This window comes from Pseudophryne corroboree, chromosome 2 (assembly GCF_028390025.1).
Source record: "Pseudophryne corroboree isolate aPseCor3 chromosome 2, aPseCor3.hap2, whole genome shotgun sequence".
Lineage (NCBI taxonomy): Eukaryota > Metazoa > Chordata > Amphibia > Anura > Myobatrachidae > Pseudophryne > Pseudophryne corroboree.
The window spans coordinates 143,595,291-143,620,913 of NC_086445.1; the positions used below are offsets into that span (position 1 = coordinate 143,595,291).

Here is a 25,623-nt window from a genome sequence, read left to right on the forward strand (position 1 = left end):
CTGGGGGCTGCCAGACGTGTTTCTAATACAACGGTTCGGCCCGTCTAGCTGCTGTCTGCACTGCACACGGCGGTTACTCTGGCTATTAGCGGGTGGTCATAATAATGTGACTCGACTGTGTACAGAGGGAGCCACACTAGTCATGGCTCCGTCTGTGCCTGGGCTGGCCTGAAGCCGAGAGCGTCTTCGTCCGGGCGGGCGCTCCCGTGACGGAGACGCGCTCCATTCATTAGAATGGGATAGCGTCTCCGTCCGGGGCGCACGCATCTGTGACTGAGACGCTTGCTGAAACGTGCCCCATTCTAGTGAATGGGAGAGCGTCTCTGTGCACTCCTGACGGGGCTTGGTGGACGGATCGCCTAGTCATGCCGGGAGTGCACACCTGCGATGGAGTCGCCACAGATGAGCCTGGTTCCATCTGTATGTCATGCTGATATGAACAGATTGAAGAACAAAACAGGGTTTTAAGCCAGGGGTCGCACTGGTAGATACAGCACCCGGATTTGGCCACGCCCCCATAGTACCCAGGCCCGTTCAGTCTTTGCTGGCCTTGGCTGATTGAGTGCTATGTCAGAGGTTTCATACATCTCCTCTCTATTGAGGTCAGTGCTGTAGTCCTCTATGCAAAGTCTTGTGTACCTTTCACCTCTGAAAAACTTAATATAAAACAGATAGCTGATCATCAATTTGCAAAACTGGTATCCAGCTTTTCCCCAGTGCATAGAGACTTGAAGACCTCCTGGCCATGTTTATGCATGGGCCCGAATTTTATTCTGTGTATACGTAAGTTACTAGGGACAAGTGTGATGTTCAGTGCAACTCTGATAGCTGTATGAGATGCACATTGAACACGATGACAGTGACAACTGGTTATTGGAGGAGCTGTCCCAATTTCAGGAACGAGAATACATTCCGACATTGTACTTGCCAATGTTGCCAAATGTATCGCTATTGGCCAGAATGTACCGTGACATTTTGGCATTAATTGCCAAATGCCGCTTAGTCTTAAGAGCTCATGCAGAAAGCAAATGGCTGTGTATTAGCCTAAGTTTAATACCAACACATATAGCATATTGTTATTGAAGGCGGGTAATTCACTGTTTTACATAAATGTTTACATTTTGTGAGCGGCGCCAGTATTCTGCCTATAAATTCACTAGCAGTGAAGGCAAGGTAGCACAATGGTTAGCATTGTTGCTTCACAGTTCTGGGATCATGGATTTGATTTCAACCAGGACCCTATCTGTAATGAGTTTGTATGTGCTCCTCATGTTCATGTTTGCTTCCTCTGGTTTATTCTCGCACTGCATACACTTACTGGTCAGTTAATTGCCTTCTGATGGCATAGACTCTAACTTGTGTGGTAGGGAACAGCTGCAGCTGCTGCAACAATGTCCAATCAGTGCAGGGTGGAGCATGGAACACAGTGCTCAGGCTGTCAATCACCATTTGGCCCGGCCCCTGGACTCCTGTGAAACCAGCCAATGGGAGTCCGGGGGTGGGCTATATGGTGATTGACAGCCTGATCACTGTGTTCCATGCTGCGTTGGCGGATCCCTGGGGAATCAAACCAGGACATATGTTACATACAACTACACATGTATGTTCATATGTCCTGGTCAGCTCCCCTTGCACTGCTTGGATGGCACTGCAGCCCAGGGACAGCAGCTGCCGCTGGTAGGGAATATAAAATATAAGCTGGTCTAGGGAATGAGGTGGGGCCCGCTGGGGGTTTCCCCTGTACCCCAGTGGGCCAGTCCAACCCTGGAAGTGAATAATGATGGGGGAGTTTAATCAATCTTTCTAAAGAGGACAAATTGGTTTGCAAAGTGCAACACCTCAATCAGATTTGAGCTCGAATGAGCATCTTAATTGCGATGCAACAAAACAGAGACTACACTGAATGATTTGCTATTAGATACTTTGTATGAGTCTGAATCTGTATACGAAGTGCTGTGATCCTGCGTCTTTTTTTTTTTTTTTTTTTTTTCACGCCAGTTTCTGTTGTGCGTCATATACAGATATTTGGTCACATCGCGTTGTGATTAAGAAGCACTTTGTGGGTGAAAAGACGCTATACTTCTCGTATTTGGTGTATTGAGGCTTGGTGCATGAGAACACATCTGTGTGTTACTCACCCGCAAAACTTGCTGCCTCAGATGTGTAGGTAAATAATGAGAGACATAAAAGTGAGCTAGTACCTGGCTTGTTACATGTTTGAGAGAAACTTGCAGCTTTATACATTACTGTATGCTTTGATTTTCTCATATCTGCTATTCTTTTGCTGCTCCTGTCATTTTACTGTATCCACTATCATTTCCCTGCTGGGTCGTAACTTGTGTTGGCTGAACTGTGTTCTTGTTTATCGTAGGCTGCATTGCTTAGTGTGATGTTCTTGGAGAGAACTCAGAAGAGTCTCTGATATCTGACAGCAGTGCACGTACCGTGGATAAATATAGACCCTGTGCAAGTTGTAGGTGTGATTACAGTCAGGCTAAAAATGACCCCTTTCATACCTCTGCTTAAAAACAGTGGGCGTTCTGGAACACATAATCACTCAGAGCTTTATGGGGTTTTTCTGTGTCCACCTGGAACATCAGGCTTTTAAAAAACTTGACGATAAGGCAATCGTACGTCTGATTATGCAGCAAAACCTTTGCTTAACTGGACTCAGGGCTGTGGCATTATTGTAATTACTGGACTTCTAACCTCAAGCTTATGGAGGCCACTGCCATTTGCTGGGGCCGAACAAGCGTGGTAAACTTTATAAAGGGGCTTGGTAGGTGAAAATTTATATATATATTTTTTTTTACTTAATTTTTATTGCGAATTTCTTCCTTTTTGCCTATCTTTTATCTCGCACTATACTATATGGTCTAAAAAGACAGTTTGTAACATGTAAATTGTACTTTAGTCTTTATGCATTTTTTGGGTGACTACATACATTTTAATTGTACTGTCCTTCAATGTGTGAAATATTGATTTAGTTTGGAAGTATTAATATCAAAATGTAAATGCGTCAGTATTCCGAATTATGGGATCCTGACAGGAACTCATCTCTTTATAAGTATGTATCCAGGATAGCACTATCTACCCTGTTCTATATAGTTTGGTCTATATATTGATTATTAGGACCTATTTTGTTTCAAACCCTGTAATTAGTGCACTCCTTCAATTTAGCACTTATATCATTGCTTCTGTGCGAGAGTTACATGTTTTATACAGTGAATTTAAACCTTGTGAGCACTGATACGGCTCTGAAAGTGGCTTTGTGTGTGTGTGTGTAAAATATGATATGAATACTTGCCTTGTAATCTTTGTATGTTCTCCCATGGATTTGGCTTTATGAGATTCGATTTGTGTTCCATAGAATGCTGATCATATAATATTGATAAGATGCATTCAAAATATTTTGGTCAGTTGTCAGACTTTTGAATTGGTTAAAATTGTAAAATTGTGTTACATGTAAGTTTGTGTTGATTTATGAAATGAAAACTGCCCTTTGGTTTAGCTTTTTTCATGTTTTTTTTTTTTGTATGAAATAGGGACTAGATGGCGGCAGGGTTCGTGCTGCATGGGTGGCGGGCGATAGGTTGCCCTCAGTTGGATTTACCTGCCCACAAGTCATTTTTAACTTTAGGAATCTTATTAAAGTGGTCACACACTGATATTTCAGGTGACATTGGGCAATAGACATGATTACTGTGAGTGTGTCTCTAAAGTGATTACACATCATATAATGATCCTATAGAAGTTAAAAGTCCTTTATTAGGCAATCTCCAGAAGCCAAAGCATCCTCTAAGTTGAAAACCGTACTTGTTTGTTATGCTTCTTTATGGGTATATTCGTTCAAACACGAAAATGTGCTCAGTCTTTATAACACAAATATTTTCATTTATGTCTGGGTTTGCTTCATACCAAGAAAGTTAGTATTGTTCACACTTTTGTGAACTGAAATTGAATTTGCTGTTGAAGTTGCATTGAAACATAGGGTGGAATTAAATTTTTATTTCCGTCGGCAGCCAGTAGATAGTGCCCAATTTTAGCTCCGTTTGGGCGCGACTTGCTGCCTGCGCCTGCATTTCAGCTTGCACTCCCCATGGGTGGAGAACTAAAATGCTGGAAATTTGACCCATTTGGGTGCCCAAATGGCACTTTTTTGCGATCGCACCCAGCACTTTGGTTGGGTTTAGCTGCTTTACTTGGCTAAACCTGACTTCTATGGGCGCGATCAGCGTGAAAAAAATTATAGAATATCAACCCCGCGTTCTCCCATCATTTTAGTCAGGAGATCGGGCGTGATCAATTGAATATCGCCCATAGAATGTGAGAGCAGATAAGAACCACTTGGTATGAGGGCACATCTGTACTATTATATGAGCAAAATATTTAAGTTAGACCTATATTGCAAGATAAGCCTAGCAAGTAGTATGGATCTTTGTATTGCACAACGTCCACTGAAGTAGCCATATGGTTTTAAATCAGCTGTGAAAAAAATGTGACTGAATTTTAATCCGGTTTAAAGATTAACATTGTCTAGGTTGACAGTGACAAAAGGTTGACAGATGAATGGTCGACAGTGACAGGTTCAAAAGGTCTACATGGAAATGGTTGACAAAAAAATAGTCGACACATTTTTTTTTTCAACATTGTTAAGGTTAGGCACTGAGGTAGACTATTATGGTTAGGCTACAGGAAAGTACGGTTAGGGTTAGGCATCGCGGGGGCAGTTAGGTTTAGGCACCAGGGTAAGGGTCAGGGTTAGATTTGGGCTAAAATATCCAAAAATGTGTATCATTTGTGTGTCAAACCATTTTCATGTCAGACTTTTCAATGTGTCAACTTTTTGTACCTGCCAACCTTAAGCAATGTTGACCATTCATCTGTAGGACATTTTGTCGCTGTTGACCTAATGCATGTCTACCTATTGATTGTCTAACTTGTCAACTATTAATCCACACTCTGTTGGAGTTGTAGACCAAGAACAGGAACTGTAGGGGGGCATTAGCGTTGTAGTCTATCTTTAGTGGTGTAAATATTAATCTGCGCCCATGTGTTTATTTCTTGGCGTTGCACTTCTATGTGTGTCACCATACAAATACTCAGAAGAAAATGGTTTTGGAACGCAAGCTTCTGGACTACCACTTAAAGCTATGGATGGTCTTAAGTTTTACTGTCTCAAGAGTACATTTTTGATGAGGTCTGGTCACACTACCTGATCCAAGATTAGTATATTAATTAGATTAGTTTTAGCTTGAGCTCACTCCTGTCTTTCAGTTCACTATTTTCTGACTCTTGAACTGGACTTTGTTATGAATTCTCTTACCTGCTGTGTGCACAAGACAGGTGCGCTGCCCCCTGTCTTGCGCGTACAGCAGGTGAGAGAGTTTCCTCCCTATCATTCCTCCCTGTGTGACTCTGCAGCCTATGGGTGTGGACAGTACTTTAAAAAGCAGGACTGTGACGCAGGGTTGGACTGGCCCACAGGTGTGCAGGGGAAACCCCCAGTAGGCCCCATTGAAATCAGGTTCTAGACTTTGCACCTGAATTATACATTATACACGTAAACTTATACTGCACAGGACTATGGTGTATTTTCTACAGAACGTTGCCGTCTTTGATCTGGTACTTTGTCATGATGCACTAGCAGTATTTACTATTTATATTTATCAAGGGGCAGCTGGCCACACCTGAAAACATGGGCCCCTACCATTGCAACCCCCTGGTGGGCCCTTCATACCCCAGTCCGAGACTGTTGTCACTCCATAATCAGGATTGTTGTGGGGTACTGTATGTATACATGCTTATTTACATACATACATATAGATACATACATACATACATACATACATACATACATACATACATACATTAGTTGAGCTTGTTTCATTTGCCAAATTACACACACAAATACATGTGCCCTTCCTATGGGGTCTATTTACTAAGCCTTGTATGGAGGTAAAGTGGATGGAGATAAAGTACCAGCCAATCAGCTCCAAACTGTCATTTCTCTATCGTCCTAGTGGATGCTGGGGTTCCTGAAAGGACCATGGGGAATAGCGGCTCCGCAGGAGACAGGGCACAAAAAGTAAAGCTTTACGATCAGGTGGTGTGTACTGGCTCCTCCCCCTATGACCCTCCTCCAAGCCTCAGTTAGATTTTTGTGCCCGGCCGAGAAGGGTGCAATCTAGGTGGCTCTCCTAAAGAGCTGCTTAGAAAAGTTTAGCTTAGGTTTTTTATTTTACAGTGAGTCCTGCTGGCAACAGGATCACTGCAACGAGGGACTTAGGGGAGAAGAAGTGAACTCACCTGCGTGCAGGATGGATTGGCTTCTTGGCTACTGGACATTAGCTCCAGAGGGACGATCACAGGTACAGCCTGGATGGTCACCGGAGCCTCGCCGCCGGCCCCCTTGCAGATGCTGAAACGAGAAGAGGTCCAGAATCGGCGGCAGAAGACTCCTCAGTCTTCTTAAGGTAGCGCACAGCACTGCAGCTGTGCGCCATTTTCCTCTCCGCACACTTCACACGGCAGTCACTGAGGGTGCAGGGCGCTGGGAGGGGGGCGCCCTGGGAGGCAAATGAAAACCTATTTTGGCTAAAAATACCTCACATATAGCCTCCGGGGGCTATATGGAGATATTTAACCCCTGCCAGAATCCACTAAAGAGCGGGAGACGAGCCCGCCGAAAAAGGGGCGGGGCCTATCTCCTCAGCACACAGCGCCATTTTCCTCACACAGCTCCGCTGGTCAGGAAGGCTCCCAGGCTCTCCCCTGCACTGCACTACAGAAGCAGGGTAAAACAAGAGAGGGGGGGCAAAATTGTGGCAAAATTATATTATTAAAGCAGCTATACAGGGAGCACTTATTATAAGGCTATCCCTGTCATATATAGCGCTTTTTGGTGTGTGCTGGCAAACTCTCCCTCTGTCTCCCCAAAGGGCTAGTGGGGTCCTGTCTTCTTTAAGAGCATTCCCTGTGTGTCTGCTGTGGGTCGGTACGTGTGTGTCGACATGTATGAGGACGATATTGGTGTGGAGGCGGAGCAATTGCCAAATATGGGGATGTCACCCCCTAGGGGGTCGACACCAGAATGGATGCCTTTATTTATGGAATTACGGGATAGTGTCAACACGCTAAAGCAGTCGTTTGACGACATGAGACGGCCGGACAATCAATTAGCACCTGTCCAGGCGCCTCAAACACCGTCAGGGGCTGTAAAACGCCCTTTGCCTCAGTCGGTCGACACAGACCCAGACACAGGCACTGATTCCAGTGGCGACGGTGATGAATCAACCGTATTTTCCAGTAGGGCCACACGTTATATGATTTTGGCAATGAAGGAGGCGTTACATATTGCTGATACTACAAGTACCACAAAACAGGGTATTATGTGGGGTGTGAAAAAACTACCTATAGTTTTTCCTGAATCAGATGAATTAAATGAGGTGTGTGATGAAGCGTGGGTTGCCCCCGATAAAAAAATGCTAATTTCAAAGAAGTTATTGGCTTTATACCCTTTCCCGCCAGAGGTTAGGGCGCGCTGGGAAACACCTCCTAGGGTGGACAAGGCGCTCACACGCTTATCAAAACAAGTGGCGTTACCCTCTCCTGAGACGGCCGCACTTAAAGATCCAGCAGATAGGAGGATGGAAAATATCCAAAAAAGTATATACACACATACAGGTGTTATACTACGACCAGCTATAGCGACAGCCTGGATGTGCAGTGCTGGGGTAGTTTGGTCAGAGTCCCTGATTGAAAATATTGATACCCTGGATAGGGACAATGTTTTACTGTCTTTAGAGCAAATAAAGGATGCATTTCTTTATATGCGTGATGCACAGAGGGATATTTGCACACTGGCATCACGGGTAAGTGCTATGTCCATTTCGGCCAGAAGAAGTTTATGGACGCGACAGTGGTCAGGTGATGCGGACTCAAAACGGCATATGGAAGTTTTGCCGTATAAAGGGGAGGAGTTATTTGGTGTCGGTCTATCGGATTTGGTGGCCACGGCTACAGCCGGGAAATCCACCTTTTTACCTCAAGTCACTCCCCAACAGAAAAAGACACCGACTTTTCAACCGCAGCCCTTTCGTTCCTTTAAAAACAAGAGAGCAAAGGGATATTCATATCTGCCACGAGGCAGAGGAAGTGGGAAGAGACTGCAACAGGCAGCTCCTTCCCAGGAACAGAAGCCCTCCCCTGCTTCTACAAAAGCCTCAGCATGACACTGGGGCTTCTCAAGCGGACTCGGGGGCGGTGGGGGGTCGTCTCAAGAATTTCAGCGCGCAGTGGGCTCACTCGCAGGTAGATCCCTGGATCCTGCAGATAATATCTCAGGGGTACAGGTTGGAACTAGAGACGGATCCACCTCGCCGTTTCCTGAAGTCTGCTTTACCAACGTCCCCCTCCGACAGGGTGACGGTCTTGGAAGCCATTCACAAGCTGTACTCTCAGCAGGTGATAGTCAAGGTACCTCTTTTACAACAAGGAAAGGGGTATTATTCCACTCTATTTGTGGTACCGAAGCCGGATGGCTCGGTAAGACCTATTCTAAATCTGAAATCCTTGAACCTGTACATAAAGAAGTTCAAGTTCAAGATGGAGTCACTCAGAGCAGTGATAGCGAACCTGGAAGAAGGGGACTTTATGGTATCCTTGGACATCAAGGATGCGTATCTCCACGTTCCAATTTACCCCTCACACCAGGGGTACCTCAGGTTCGTCGTACAGAACTGTCACTATCAGTTTCAGACGCTGCCGTTTGGATTGTCCACGGCACCTCGGGTCTTTACCAAGGTAATGGCCGAGATGATGATTCTTCTTCGAAGAAAAGGCGTATTAATTATCCCATACTTGGACGATCTCCTAATAAGGGCAAGGTCCAGAGAACAGCTAGAGATGGGATTAGCACTGTCTCAAGAAGTGCTAAAACAGCACGGGTGGATTCTGAATATTCCAAAATCCCAGTTAATTCCGACAACACGTCTGCTGTTCCTAGGGATGATTCTGGACACGGTTCAGAAAAAGGTTTTTCTCCCGGAGGAAAAAGCCAAGGAGTTATCCGAACTTGTCAGGAACCTCCTAAAACCAGGAAAGGTGTCTGTACATCAATGCACAAGAGTCCTGGGAAAAATGGTGGCTTCTTACGAAGCAATTCCATTCGGCAGATTCCACGCAAGAATTTTCCAGAGGGATCTGTTGGACAAATGGTCAGGGTCGCATCTTCAGATGCACCAGCGGATAACCCTGTCTCCAAGGACAAGGGTATCTCTTCTGTGGTGGTTGCAGAGTGCTCATCTATTGGAGGGCCGCAGATTCGGCATACAGGATTGGATCCTGGTGACCACGGACGCCAGCCTGAGAGGCTGGGGAGCAGTCACACAAGGAAGAAACTTCCAGGGCGTGTGGTCGAGCCTGGAAACGTCTCTTCACATAAACATTCTGGAACTAAGAGCAATCTACAATGCTCTAAGCCAGGCAGAACCTCTGCTTCAAGGAAAACCGGTGTTGATCCAGTCGGACAACATCACGGCAGTCGCCCATGTGAACAGACAGGGCGGCACAAGAAGCAGGAGTGCAATGGCAGAAGCTGCAAGGATTCTTCGCTGGGCAGAGAATCATGTGATAGCACTGTCAGCAGTGTTCATCCCGGGAGTGGACAACTGGGAAGCAGACTTCCTCAGCAGACACGACCTTCACCCGGGAGAGTGGGGTCTTCATCCAGAAGTTTTCCACATGCTGGTAACCCGTTGGGAAAGACCAATGGTGGACATGATGGCGTCTCGCCTCAACAAAAAACTGGACAGGTATTGCGCCAGGTCAAGAGAACCGCAGGCAATAGCTGTGGACGCGCTGGTAACGCCTTGGGTGTACCAGTCGGTGTATGTGTTTCCTCCTCTGCCTCTCATACCAAAAGTATTGAGAATTATACGGCAAAGAGGCGTAAGAACGATACTAGTGGTTCCGGATTGGCCAAGAAGGACTTGGTACCCGGAACTTCAAGAGATGATCACGGAAGATCCGTGGCCTCTACCTCTGAGAAGGGACTTGCTTCAGCAGGGTCCCTGTCTGTTTCAAGACTTACCGCGGCTGCGTTTGACGGCATGGCGGTTGAACGCCGGATCCTAAAGGAAAAAGGCATGCCGGAAGAAGTCATTCCTACTTTGATTAAAGCAAGGAAGGAAGTAACCGCGCAACATTATCACCGCATTTGGCGAAAATATGTTGCGTGGTGCGAGGATCGGAGTGCTCCGACGGAGGAATTTCAACTGGGTCGATTCCTACATTTCCTGCAATCAGGATTGTCTATGGGTCTCAAATTGGGATCTATTAAGGTTCAAATTTCGGCCCTGTCGATTTTCTTCCAGAAAGAATTGGCTTCAGTTCCTGAAGTCCAGACTTTTGTTAAGGGAGTGCTGCATATACAGCCCCCTGTGGTGCCTCCAGTGGCACCGTGGGATCTCAATGTTGTTTTGGACTTTCTCAAATCTCATTGGTTTGAACCACTAAAAACTGTGGATTTGAAATATCTCACATGGAAAGTGACCATGCTACTAGCCCTGGCTTCGGCCAGGAGAGTGTCAGAACTGGCAGCTTTATCTTACAAAAGCCCATATCTGATTTTCCATTCGGACAGGGCAGAACTGCGGACTCGTCCGCATTTTCTCCCTAAGGTGGTGTCAGCATTTCATCTGAACCAGCCTATTGTAGTGCCTGCGGCTACAAGCGACTTGGAGGACTCCAAGTTGTTGGACGTTGTCAGAGCTTTAAAAATATACATTTCAAGGACAGCTGGAGTCAGGAAATCTGACTCACTGTTTATACTATATGCTCCCAACAAGTTGGGCGCTCCTGCGTCTAAGCAGACTATTGCTCGCTGGATTTGTAGTACGATTCAGCTTGCACATTCTGTGGCAGGCCTGCCACAGCCAAAATCGGTAAAAGCCCACTCCACAAGGAAGGTGGGTTCTTCTTGGGCGGCTGCCCGAGGGGTCTCGGCATTACAACTCTGCCGAGCGGCTACGTGGTCGGGGGAGAACACGTTTGTAAAATTCTACAAATTTGATACCCTGGCTAAGGAGGACCTGGAGTTCTCTCATTCGGTGCTGCAGAGTCATCCGCACTCTCCCGCCCGTTTGGGAGCTTTGGTATAATCCCCATGGTCCTTTCAGGAACCCCAGCATCCACTAGGACGATAGAGAAAATAAGAATTTACTTACCGATAATTCTATTTCTCGGAGTCCGTAGTGGATGCTGGGCGCCCATCCCAAGTGCGGATTATCTGCAATAATTGTACATAGTTATTGTTACCTAATTCGGGTTATTGTTGTAGGGAGCCATCTTTCAGAGGCTCCTCTGTTATCATACTGTTAACTGGGTTTAGATCACAGGTTGTACGGTGTGATTGGTGTGGCTGGTATGAGTCTTACCCGGGATTCATAAATCCTTCCTTATTGTGTACGCTCGTCCGGGCACAGTATCCTAACTGAGGCTTGGAGGAGGGTCATAGGGGGAGGAGCCAGTACACACCACCTGATCGTAAAGCTTTACTTTTTGTGCCCTGTCTCCTGCGGAGCCGCTATTCCCCATGGTCCTTTCAGGAACCCCAGCATCCACTACGGACTCCGAGAAATAGAATTATCGGTAAGTAAATTCTTATTTTTTCAAACACAGCCTATAACGTGGCAGTTTGGAGCTGATTCGCTGGTACTTTATCTCCGTCCACTTTACCTCCATCCAAGGCTTAGTAAGTCCCTTTTGCCTGCAGCAGCTCCTCCCCTCCTTTCCCATGCTGTTGGCATTGACTGTACAGTACTGTGTAGCCCCGCTTCCTGCTCAAACTCCACATCTGTTTTCTCTTCTCCAGGTTGCAGTGTAGTCCTCCTGCTCTGCAGCTGGTATTAAAAGTTTACCACGCCCCACCACTACCCAATGTCTGTCACTGCAGATGTATACAGTACAGAGTCGCCATCAGCAATTAAAAATACCTGCCCGGACAGTAACATTATCTGAAGGTTGATTTCCCCTGTTAACGACAATGTTAGAAATATTTGTTCACATTTTCTTCCTTTCATATCTGGCTGCTGCATATTGAATTGAGAAACAATGTGACAGATGAACAATTCTTTACGGAGCCGCCTCCAGGATGTTGCACTGAAGCAGCTGGCACAGAGTGCTGTGCCAGACAGGACCTTCACTTTTCTACAAGGTACTGGCTGTTGCTTCCACAGAACACTAAGCCTGTTCTGGCGGCCGGCCGGAGAATCTAAGTTATGGAATTTCATGCATGGAAAATCAGTACTGGTATTTGCTCTCTTTTCTTCTGTGCTTCTTGAAATGAAATGCAGAAAATGACACAGCCAGTGTTTTAGCAAGACTTGTATAAGGTGTTCTTTTCTGACCCACTGGAAAATTCAGTGATTAGGCTGTTACCCCTGCAAAATATTTTGCCTTAGTAATGTCACTGATTCTAGGGAACTGACAGGGTAAATAACGCTTCAGCCCAAGGTCAGTAAGTAGACCTGATATATAGTTGAGTGCAGTGGATGAAATATCAGAAATCTCTGTGAGAATCCAATTAATGGGTAAATTCATCCAGAGATGTCAGTTAAATGAAGAGGTGAATCACAGGACCAGAAACAAAAGGTATTTTCTTAGCGCTAGCCAGAAGCTAAGGCCTGGAGGTATCTGCAGTTCTCCTCTTTGAGACGATATGAAGGCTCCTTCTCACACAGCTCTGCTCATGGAACAGGCCCTTACACCTGTAGGCCCCGCCCAGATGTATTTTTAACTGGCCATGACTAGAAGTGAATCTTTGAGCAGGTGTGGCATTTGGAGTCGCTTATCTACTCTTACAGCTGAAAAGCAGGCTCTGCTCCCCAAAAGGTGGTGTGGCATTAGAAAGGGTGGCTTGGCCTTGATGCATGGGGCGTGGGGACCATCTTGCCAAAATTACACAGAAAAAACATACACTTTGGCCCCAACAGTAATAAACACACTGGCTCTCACAGGAAAAAAAACAAAACACACACACAGTGCTTTTTGCATTTTTAATTAATCTGGCTCTTGGTGCATGGACAATCGCATATCACACCATCACTTTATAAATCACACAATTTGGTGATATCGAGATTTGTTTTTCTGATCAAATCTATTTACTTTTCCCTCTACCTCAGCACTGTTCATTTTTACAGTATCTCTCAGCAGCAGAGATAGAGGGTTGACTGAAAACTGCGTCCAGTTTTTCTTTATTATATATTTTTATTAGTGCAGCATATCCCCCAGTGTAGTGGACAGCCCCAGACAACACAACTTACTTGACATGTCTTCAGTCATACTGGGCTGAGCAATTGCTTCCTTCTGGGCTGATTGCTTAACACTGGCTTACCTACTGGCTGCACACCACCACTGACTGGATCAGACAGATCTACAGCGCGACAGGCTCCTCACAGCACGTGAAGTCATGATGTCACCCGCTGACTTCAGTACTGGGAACGGGTCTTTTGAGGCCTCCAATAAGAGGGATATTACAGGGCACAGGTTGTGAAGTTAGATGCAATCTACTGGCAGATCCTCCATGAGCTACTGGTAGACCCCGATCATCATTTTGGCTGGGTCTGTTCTACAGCCTCAGGGGTCTATTCATGAAGCAGTGAAATGTGTGGAGAAGTGAGCCAGTAAAGAAGTTGCCCATGGCAACCTATCAGCATTGTAGTAACATTTATAATTTGCATACTATAAAAATATACAGAGCAGCTGATTGGTTGCTATGGGCAACTTCTCCACTGGCTCACTTCACTTATTTCACTGCTTCATGAATGGACCCCAATAGTCTGCAAAACATTTAATTTACCTCCTGCCCATAGTTTACTCCTACCCTGCTAACTTGTATTATGCATATATATTGGTAGATGCTCAATTAGCTTAGTGATATCATTCAGGTGCTCGAAAGGGAGGGGTATTTCTAAGCAAGAAAAAAAGGCATTTGTTTCCCCCAGCACCCTGAATGATAACTGTAACCAGATATAAATTCCACATAATAATAGAATTTAGAGATCTTCGTTACACATATTTGCGCAAATGTGTGAATAAGCCCCAAAGCCGCATCAAGGCGTCTGTATATTTGGGGTCCCTAGCGCTATATCTAGGTGCAGGGTGTGGCACCCCAAAACACCAGCATAAGCCAGAAAGCCCAGCGTAGCACACCAGTGAAAAAACTATAGTGTTAATAAATTAGTATTTAGGAAGCCAAAGCAATAGAGAAAGTGATACAAAAATGAAATGCAATTAAAATAGAGAAATAGTGTTAAAAAATGAATATGTGAAAAGTGTTAGTAGAATGTAAAGGTATGCCACACTAAGGCCATTCAGCTCAGCCAGTCCAGAGACTCCACACCTCACACCTCCATTACCCCAATCTGGGTCTACGATTAACCAGCAAGGAGCCACATGATAATGGCTCCTTACTACAATATGTCTAAGCTAAGAGCTACCTACCTTGGCTTCCTAAATACTAATTTATTAACACTATAGTTTTTTCACTGGTGTGCTACGCTGGGCTTTCTGGCTTATGCTGGTGTTTTGGGGTGCCACACCCTGCACCTAGATATAGTGCTAGGGACCCCAAATATACAGAGACGCCTTGATGCGGCTTTGGGGCTTATTCACACATTTGCGCAAATATGTGTAACGAAGATCTCTGAATTCTATTATTATGTGCAATTTATATCTGGTTACGGTTATCATTCAAGGTGCTGGGGGAAACAAATGCCTTTTTTTCTAACTTGTATTATGCCATGACCTGTTGCCACCCCGGGTGGTATTCAGTATGCCGGCTGTTGGGATCCCGGCGCTCAGTATACCGGCTCCGGAATCCCGACACCCGGCATACCGACAACTATTCTTCCTCTTGGGGGTCCACGACACCCCTGGAGGGAGAATAAATAGCGTGGCGCGCATAGCTCGCAAGGGGCTCATTTGCACTCGCCCAGCTGTTGGTATGTCGGCGGTCGGGATACCATACTACACCCGCCCCCCCCATGTGCCTTCTCTTGAGATGCGTGGCGTTTGACTTCTCCTCTAAAGTCCAACCTGCAGCTTAATAAAAGTGGTTTTGGTATAAGCGTTAAACATCCATTTGTAGTTTTTGCATAGTTTTGAGAACTAAAATGTTTTTGTTACATTTCTTAACTATAGGATAGATAACATACAGTGGTGCTTTTTTTCCCTTTTATTTGCTTTTTTTGTTTAAAGAGCACAGAGATATAGAGATATAGATATATATCTAATATACATTTTTTTATTTTTTTTTTGCAATGTAAGGTTGCAAAATGTGAACCCTTCCCTCCTTCTTGAGCGAAATAAATTAGTGCTGGCTCTTTTCAAGAATTGTTGATAAATCTCCAACAAATGTTTGCATCTGCTCCTGTTCTGGATGCTGGTATTTGGGATGCACTCTCTGGACTATGCGTTGGAGTGTTTGAAGCAATAGACTCAATGTTTGACAGATTTTTTTATCATGATTAGTTGAACTTGTTTAATTTGCCAAGTTATGTTTTGATACAGCCAGCTTTGTAAATCAATGAACACATATTGTATGTCTGTCTGTGTATTTTCTTTCTTTTTTTTAGAAGTACAGTACCTTTTGGTTTTTACCAGTTGTTTTCAGGGCAGTTGAGTGCCGGGCTGGGCCCAGGTACTTTTCAGGGGTGTGGCCTAATCACAGGAGGCGTGGTCATGCACCCTTAGAGAAAAATGCTGAAAAAAATTGTATTTTAAGAGCCTCCATGGCCACACTGCAGCCCAGCACACAGCAGCGTGTGCTGGGCTGAAGAGTAGAGCTACAGCTGCTTCTACCAGGTAAGGGGGAATGGGCTCGTGCCCCCACTGGGTCCCTCCATCAGACCTGGGCCCGGGTAATTTGTACCCTCTTACCCCCTCTCTCGGCACCACTGGTTGTTTTTGTTAATGGATATCTAGAATGTGCTGAAATTCCCAAATCCTCCCCTCCGTCTTGTGTAACTGGCAATGTTGTTTTTTACTAGCAGAAAAAGCCATTTACAAAACAAAGTAATGAATTGCAGCTGCACAATCACCGGCGTGACACTACTCTAAGCGTGATGAGTGCTTATTGAGGCTTACGTAAACAGGTCATGTAGGATATAAAAGGCTGTTTCAGCAGCAAGTTTCCACTTTCCAATACGACTCATAGGCTGCTTAGATTATTGTATAAGCAGGGACCAGGCTGATGTGTAATCCCTTACATAGTGATGTGTTCTTTTAGCAATACAAACCTGGGTTTCACTGGGGCCATTTTTTTAATGGAGCAGTTGCCCAATTTAAGCTCTTCTTTTGTGACTCTCAGCAGTCCCGGGGTCTTTCATTTAGTTACTTGCCAGCAGAGAATGGAGCTTTTTATGCAGTATATGTGCTTGTGTGACAGTATGTGCAGTGTGGTGAGTGTCTGTTTGACCGAGGGTAGACGTGGAAGGTACCGTGGGTACACGGAGTGACAGGAGGACGGGTAGATGGATAAATGGATGGATAGGTGGTGTTTGTGGCAGTTTGGTCTCCATACCCAGTAGTGGGGCAGCACAGTTGGTGTAGTGGTTAGCATTACTGTCTCACAGCCCTGAGATCATGAGTTCAAGTAATCACCAAGGCTCTATCTGTGTGTGTGGTGTTTGTATGTTCTCCTTGGTGCTCCAGTTTCCACCCACACTGCAAAAACATATGGATAGGTTAATTAGCTTTTGGCAAAAATTTTTTGTCCTAGCGTGTATATATGTGTAGTAGGAAATATAGATTGTAAGCTCCACGGGTGCTGAGTGTGTGCTGTATAAATAACTGTTAACAAATAGGGGTCGATTGAATTGTTTGTCGCCTTGGCTGCCACTAGATGGCACCAAGTGGAGCAACTCAATTGTTGCTTTGTTCGGGCATGCATGCAACCGTGAAGACACATGTAAGTTTGCAGCCTCCTGAGGTGCGAACTGAAATGTGCGAAAACTACGTGGTTTGGCTTATTTGAGCACTCCAACCTGGTCTTTAGACAGAAGGATTATTATTATTATTATCCTTTATATGGTGCCACAAGGATTCCGCAGCGCCCATTTACAGAGTACATATGCACATAATCAAAACAGGAAAACAGTGACTTACAGTTGAAGGCAATATAGGACAAGTACAGGGTAACTGAGCATAACTACACCAGTAGACGACACTGAGATAAGTATCAAGGTGGACGAAAACTACAGGATTTGACCAGTTGAGGATTATTAAAGTAAGAAAAGGATAAACACATGAGGGAAGAGGGGAGGGACAGACAGACAGGGGTGACACAGATGGGATAGAGGGTTAGGATGAGATTTGGCTAGGTTTGTTAAAGAAGTGGGTCTTAAGAATCCGTTTGAAGTTCTCTAGAGAGGTGGAGAGTCTGAGGGGGAGAGGTAGAGAATTCCAGAGTAAGGGAGCAGCATGTGAAATATCTTGGAGATAGGAGTGGGAGGAAGCAATCAGAAGACAGGAGAGTCGGCGTGCAGTAGCAGAGCGAAGAGGACGGGTGGGAGACTAAAGGGAGATAAGGTCAGAGATGTAAGTGGGAGAGGAGTGGGTGATTGCTTTGTAAGTGAGTGGAAGAAGTTTGAATTGGATTCTGGAAGGGAAGGGAAGCCAGTGAAGGGCTTGTAGGAGAAGGTAGGTGGTTTAGCCGTTTCCCGACGCTAAACCTGGTACTAATGGGAGCGCACACTGGGCATGCGTGCCTCACGGTGGTGGTGGAGATGGGCATCGGGACAAGATGATAGTCGAATAGCTCCGGTGAGCCCCCTTTACGTTTGGGCACCCACAAAACAATTGCATTTCCACCATAGTGTCTGATATGCTTCTCTGGAAAATAATTTGTTGCTTTTACTGATGTCATTTAGGAAGTTCCCTGAGTCTCAGAAAGCGACTACTACTACCGAAGTCAACACTGTATTGAATCTAGGTAGAAGTTACCAGAGCCCTCATAGATGAATAATAATCGTGCAACACAGTGTTTGGCGTCCCAGCGTCTTCTCTCTTGCTCTCTATTTTCTGCAGGATATAAAGCGCCAATTGTTTTTAACTCCTTCGACTAATCCTCTGCAGTGGTGGGTACTGTGCTCCCCAAAGTTTACTGAACTTGTCGCATCGGTCTAGGTGCCATCATTGGAGTGCTGCTGACCCCCCAAAAAAAGCTACATTTGGCGAAGGGAAGAATTTGAAGTTTCTCTATCTCCCACACCATATAACATAGAAAGATGGGGATACTCTCGTTTGAAAGAGGGGATTCTCTCATATATGGGTGGGTGGACACTATGGGGTCTATTTACTATGCCGTGGATGGTGATAAAGTGGACGGAGATAAAGTCCCAACCAACCAGCTCCTAGCTGTCATTTTTCAAATACAGCCTGTGACATGGCAGTTATATGCTGATTGGCTGGTACTTTATCTCCATCAACTTTATCTCCATCCAAGGCTTAGTAAATAGACCCCTATGTGCCCCATCACTCCTATAAAGACAACTGCAACAGAGTGGGCACCTATATTTGAAAGCAGAGAGTCCCCACTTTCAAATTATGTGGCCACCTTAGCAGCTATTGTATGGTGATCACCTGTGATCTGGGGGGGAGACCTTAAGCCAGTGGTTTCCAAACTTTTTTGAATCACGGCGCCCTAGAATATCAGAATTTTTTTCACGGCACCCCTAGGCCAAAAATTTCTTATTGAGAAATTTAGAAAGAAATATTACATTAAGTAGATCGCGTTTATATGTCATCCTTAGGGTCAGTTGTGTGGTGAGGGACAAGATTTGCTTCTGTTTGGCCACATATTTTATGACTGGCAGCCACCAGCACTGGTTTTGCCTATTATATTGACCATGAATAATTTGAATTGGTCCTGGACCACCAACCCAGGGCACCCCTGCAAGTGTCCCGAGGCACCCCAGGGAGCCACGGCACACAGTTTGGGAACCTCTGCCTTAAGCCCATTTCTCTCCCATCTCTTGTTTCTGTCCAGTACGTTGTGTATCTTCTCTGTAGCATAAATGGTTTATTCTTGTGTGCATAAGAGTTGATGTAGAGACAAGATTAGGCCTGTGCCCCATTTTTTTGTTTGCTATGTGTTTGTAAGGTCGTATTGCCTGCAAGATGGCCATTGTAACATTTTACAACATAATAATAATAATAATAATAATATAACATGATGGAAAAAGCAGTGTAATACATGATTATAGCAATGATAAAATCTATGAATAATGTATATGCTAGAAGGATAGAATGAAGTTATGTAGAATGTATGAGCCAGGCAGACTATTAAGAGGCAGAATATTACTGTAAACACAAGGCTATATATAATATGACTTCAGAGAGAGATATGGACATTAACGTAGTGGCTTTTAGAATGAATGTAGTCCTAGTGAAGCTGCTTTGATGATTATACACAGAATAACATAGCCGTGAACAGATATCAAAGCTCCTTTCATAAAAATAAAACCTATATTGGATACCTTTTATTAAAGAGGAATTCCAACCAAAGCAGACACTTCTATTTTGGGTGACGTTCAGTAAGTTATGGTCTAATGTAGAATGAGATTTGCATTGAGAACCTCATTGCTCCTTGATTCCTGCAGGTCCCTCTAGTGCAGGGATGGGGAACCTTCGGCCCTCCAGCTGTTGTTGAACTACACATACCAGCATGCCCTGCTACAGTTCTGCTATTTTGCCATGCTAAAACTGGTGCAGGGCACGCTGGGATGTGTAGTTCAACAACAGCTGGAGGGCCGCAGGTCCCCCACCCCTGCTCTAGTGCTTCTCAGGTACTGTAGCTCTCTACATCCCTGCTCCAAAAACTTCCTATTCATGGAATGAGAAATTGTTATGGGAAGAGTCTTGACAACATTGCTATGTATTTGGAAAAAACTTAAGGCCCGACGTTGCTTATTTTCCCCCTCCCTCAGCGACGTTGCTCATTTTATCGGCAAGTGTGTATGCCGCCAGCGACGACCGCTGCGCGGCCCCGCGGGTCGGCAACGATCATTGCTGTTGGTAGGCCATGTATGCAGGATCTGGACTGTTGTCCACGACCTGCATGTAGGGCTGGCGGAGGCGTGACGTCACTGAGCGAAATGAGCGGTCATATCGCTCAGTGTGTACAGTCGGCCGCCGACCGGCCGGCCCGGGAGGGGGAAACATTAGACGACGTCGCTCACAGAGCGACATCGTCTAATGTGTACGGACCTTTATACCCTCATTGGAGAGAAGAGGCATTCACTGAGCTGACCTTGGGGAACCTCGCGATAAGGGCTTAGGGTGGACGTGTGTGTGTGTGTAATAATAAATGTGATTACCATCTCAACAGCTTTATAATTTAATGTAAACTTATTGCTAATATGTGCAATTTTCTATGTGTATTTCAGCTTCCCCAGTCGGTAACGGATATATCAAGCCACAAGTACAGCCAGTATCCAGCGCACAGAGAGACAAGGGACTACCGACCATGTTGCCCATCAACATTGACCCAGAGAGTAAACCTGGGGAATATATTCTCAAGAGCTTATTCGCAAATTTTACTACACAAGCAGAACGCAAGATTCGTATCATAATGGCGGAACCCTTGGTGAGTAGGAAGGAACAGACGCTGCATTACAGGTTTTAACGCTTTATCATGCCCTTCTATTGATATTACAGCAACACGTTCCGATGTGTTTTACAAAAGTAGGTTGCAGTAAACAGTATCCAGCAGCTATTACTTGTCCAGGGTGGGGACACGTGCTGGATTTAAATCAGTCTCTTAAAAGACCTACCATATAAAGTGTACAGCACGTCCGTACAGTATGTTAGGGCTACACACACTTTTACCAGCATCACCTTGTGTTCAACTTTTCATTTCGGTTCCATTTGGCTTCATCACAATAAATGAATAGTTTTCAGTTCTAGATGAGAAATGTAATAATATCTACAGGAAGAGGAGGCTTATGGCAAACTCTAGATGGCTTAAAGTTACCATAAACATACTAATGGAATTTGTATTACATGTACAGGTTGAGTATCCCATATCCAAATATTCCGAAATACGGAATATTCCGAAATACGGACTTTTTTGAGTGAGATAGTGAAACCTTTGTATTTTGATGGCTCAATGTACACAAACTTTGTTTAACACACAAAGTTATTAAAAATATTGTATTAAATGACCTTCAGGCTGTGTGTATAAGGTGTATATGAAATATAAATGAATTGTGTGAATGTACACACACTTTGTTTAATGCACAAAGTTATAAAAAATATTGGCTAAAATTACATTCATGCTGTGTGTATATGTAACATACATGCATTCTGTGCTTAGATTTAGATAACATCACCATGATGTCTCATTATGGTATGCATTTATTCCAAAATACGGAAAAATCCGATATCCAAATTACTTCTGGTCCCAAGCGTTTTGGATAAGGGATACTCAACCTGTACTAGGTACCTTCACGAATAGTCCTTCTGTACAGTGGTTGTGTGTTTGATTTTCCACAAACTTGAACACTTGTGACTTTTTACCATTGAACTTTAGAATAGCCTCATTACTCACTCACAAACTATCTTAATAGATAGTGTCCACTTTTTGTTTTTAATAAATAAATATCCTCCCTGCACACATTAAAGCACAGTATATGGCAAATGGAAGACCTATGAATTCAACATTCAAGTCTATAATTGTAATTAGAGTTGACATTGCACAGCACGTCTGTGGGTTTATATGATATTTGCTGAAATCCATAGGAGAAAATATATACAAAACAAATTTACATTGTTATGCTTCAAGCTTATAAAGTCCCCTGTTGGCCTAAATGGATTTAATGCTGTTTAGACTATGTATTTTCTCTTACGTCCTAAAGGATGCTGGGGTCCACATTAGTACCATGGGGTATAGACGGGTCCACCAGGAGCTATTGGCACTTTAAGAGTTTGAGAGTGTGGGCTGACTCCTCCCTCTATGCCCCTCCTACCAGACTCCGTTTAGAAAATGTGCTCTGAGGAGTTCTCCTGGAAAAAAGTTTTTTAGAGTTTATTATTTTACAGGGAGGCTGCCTGCTTCGAGGGTCCGGGGAGGGGGGGGGGGGGGAGGAGGAGGAGGAGAAGAGCAGTGTCCTCCCTGCGGGGTCTGAGCCACTGTCTCCGGTGACTGGACACTGAGCTCCAGAGGGGTCTGATCGTTCTCTGCCACAGGGGACCTCTCGCCCCAGCAGCATGCCGCTACCCCCTTGCAGAGCTGAAGAATTGGTGGTGAGTGAGACACCGACCCCCTTAGCAAGTGGGGGGTCAGTGTGAAGATGGCGGCATCAGGGTAGGAACGCAGTATTAACTGCGCTCCGGGGATGGCTCAGCGGTACATGGTGCCGGTGCTATGAGGGGTGCCCTGAGCCAGCGCGACACCCTACACTGGTCCAGAAGCCTGTCGGGGTCCCTGGATCTCAGACAGCACTAAATCCTCAGGCCAGTATAATCTGATGAAGAGCGGGAAGACAGCGCCATTTTGGGGACAGAGCTTCTCCTCAGAGCGGACCCAGCAGGGTTCAGTGCAATTTTCCTGCCTGTAGAAGCGCTGTCAATGAGAGCTGTCCCTCCACAGCAACTCCAGCTATCTACAAACGGTACCAGGGGGTGTGGGGGTTGTAGAAGGGGGGGGGGGGCTACAATACGACTGTGTATCGTATTAAGGTACACAGTCATCGCTGAAAAGGGGTCTCCCTTTGGTATAAAAGCGCTGTGTGTGTGGGTTGGCTCCAATCTCTGTGTCTCTCTTGCCATTCTTGGGGGGGAAACTCTGTCTGCCCCCCCCCCCCCCCCCCCCCCCCCCTGTGTGTGTGTGTGTGTGTGTGTGTGTGTGGAGTGTTTGGTGGTCTCCTTTAGCTATGTCCAGGCACACTGTGTCATATGCTGCAGAAGATTTGTCCTCCCAGGATGATCCCATTCCATGTCACGCAGGATGACACTGATACCGATTCTGACACCACAGACGGTGATGGGGATGTGTTGCGGGGGTCTGCATCTCTTGCATAGGGGGTGCAATTGATGATAGAGGCTATCAGGGATGTGTTACATATTAATGATACCACACCTGAGCACGTTGAGGAGGCTTTTTTCACTGAAAATAAAAAAGCCTCGCTAACCTTCCGTACGTCAAAGGAATTGAATGCTATATTTGAGAAAGCATGGGAAAACCCTGAGAAAAAATTCCAGATCCCTAAAAGGGTACAGGTGGCGTTTCCTTTCCCTGAGGAGGATAGGAAAAAATGGGAAAACCCGCTGATTTTTGACGCATCTGTGTCCAGACTCTCTAAGAAGGTGGTTTTACCTGTTCCAGCATCTACCGCCTTAAAGGAGCCATCTGATCGAAAAATTGCTAACACACTTAAATCAATGTACCCTGCTTCTGGGGCCATATTACGTCCCACTACTGCTAGTGCATGGATTGCAAAGGCGATAGTAAAGTGGTCGGCTACCTTACTAGAGGATTTGGATACGATGGATAAAGGTAATGTTGAATTATTTTTACACAACATTCACGATTCAGCAGGTTTTATTGTAGAATCCATGAAAGACCTGGGTTCCATGGCTGTGGGAATCTCTTCCATGTCTGTTTTAGCTCGTCTGGGAATATGGCTGCGCCAGTGGTCGGCCGACGCGGAATCCAGAAAGAGCGTGGAGTCCCTACCCTATACAGGTCAGGCTCTCGTTGGGGAAGCTTTAGATGCGTGGATATCCACGGCTACAGCAGGTAAGTCTCTGTTTCTTCCCTCAGCTGCACCTGCTCCGAAGAAATCCTTCTCTTCATCAGCAACACAGTCCTTTCGGCCTAACAAGCCTAGAAAGGCCAGACCTTCTTTAGGGGAGGTCGAGTTAAGTCCAAGAAACCTGCCACTGCAGGTTCCCCGGAACAAAAGCCTGCTTCAGGTACGCCAAAGTCCTCTGCATGATGGTGAACCGCGCGGCCTGGAGGTGGGGCCAGTGGGAGCGGGACTCAGACAATTCAGTCACGTCTGGGTATCGTCTGGCCTGGAACCCTGGGTGATAGATATTGTATCCCAGGGATACAGGCTGGAATTTCAAAGTCTCCCTCCTCATTGTTTTTTTCAAATCAGGCTTGCCAGCTCTGCTGGCAGACAGCACTGTCCTACAAGAAGCTGTCCAAAAGCTGGTGGAGGCTCAGGTCATTGCCAGTTCCTCCTCATTCGCAAACCACAGGTTACTATTCAAACCTTTTCGTGGTACAGAAACCGGATGGTTCGGTCAGGCCCATTCTGTACCTAAAATCATTGAACCCCTATCTAAGGGAGTTAAAGTTCAAAATGGAGTCTCTCAGGGCGGTGATATCAGGTCTGGAAGAGGGGGAATTCCTGGTATCCCTGGATATCAAGGATGCGTACCTCCCACATTCCGATCTGGCTGCCGCATCAGGCTTATCTCCGTTACTGGACTGTCATTTCCAGTTCCAGGCCCTGCCATCCGGCCTCTCCACAGCACCGAGGGTGTTTACCAAGGTGATGGCAGAGATGATGGTTCTCCTCCGCAAACAAGGGGTGAACATCATTCCATATCTGGACGATCTACTGATAAAGGCATCGTCCAAGAAGAAGCTGCTGCAGTCCATTGTTCACACAACCCGCCTCCTCAAGATCTACGGTTGGATTCTGAACCTTCCAAAGTCACATTTGGAACCAACCCAGAGGTTGTCCTTTCTGGGAATGATCCTAGACACAGAAGTGCAGAGGGTATTTCTTCCGCAGGAAAAGGCGTTGGTGATACAAACAATGGTCCGGGATGTCCTGAAGCCAGCCCGGGTGTCGGTTAATCAATGCATTCGCCTGTTGGGGAAGATGGTTGCCTCTTACGAGGCTCTCCATTACGGGAGGTTCCACGCTCGAGCCTTCCAACTGGATCTCCTGGACAAGTGGTCATGATCTCCTCTCCACATTCACCAGAGAATACGTCTGTCGCCGAAGGCCAGGATTTCACTCCTCTAGTGGCTACAATTACCTCACATTCTGGAGGGCCGCAGGTTTGGGATTCAGGAATGGATCCTTCTAACCACGGATGAAAGCCTTCGGGGCTGGGGAGCAGTCACTCAAGGAGTAACTTTCCAAGCAAGGTGGTCAAGTCTGGAATCCGGCCTGCCCATCAACATCATGGAGCTAAGAGCCGTCTACAACTGTCTTCTTCAGGCGGCCCATCTTCTAAGAAATCGGGAAATTCAAGTGCAGTCGGACAATGTAACGACAGTAGCCTACATAAACCGACAAGGAGGAACGAAGAGCAGAGCTGCAATGTTGGAGGTGACAAGAATCATCCTCTTTGCAGAAAGACACGCGTTGGCGCTCTCAGCAATCTTCATTCCGGGAGTGGACAACTGGGAAGCAGACTTCCTCAGTAGACACGATCTCCATCCAGGGGAGTGGGGTTTCCATTCGGAGGTGTTCAAGGAAATAACAGACCTTTGGGGGTTACCCCAAATAGACAAGTTGAGCCCCAAGTTGAGCCTCTCGTCTCAACAAAAAGCTTTGATGCTATTGTTCCAGGTCGAGGGACCCACAAGCAGTA

General features: G+C 45.6%; 1 protein-coding gene across 10 annotated transcripts in view; it reads left to right on the forward strand.

Annotated features, from left to right (window-relative positions):
• Window positions 1-25,623, forward strand: part of FRY (FRY microtubule binding protein) — a 761,330-nt gene that overhangs the window by 420,212 nt on the left and 315,495 nt on the right. For 9 of the 10 annotated variants that reach the window (XR_010204858.1, XM_063951775.1, XM_063951776.1 and 6 more), the window contains one exon: window positions 20,451-20,650. Coding sequence is in view for 9 of the 10 variants with exons in the window: in XM_063951769.1 (XP_063807839.1) it covers window positions 20,451-20,650 (200 nt within the window). In the remaining variant the exon portion in view is untranslated. Of the gene's footprint in view, window positions 1-2,537; window positions 2,780-20,450; window positions 20,651-25,623 lie in introns of those variants that run through there. The other variant, XM_063951772.1, reaches the window with a different exon arrangement.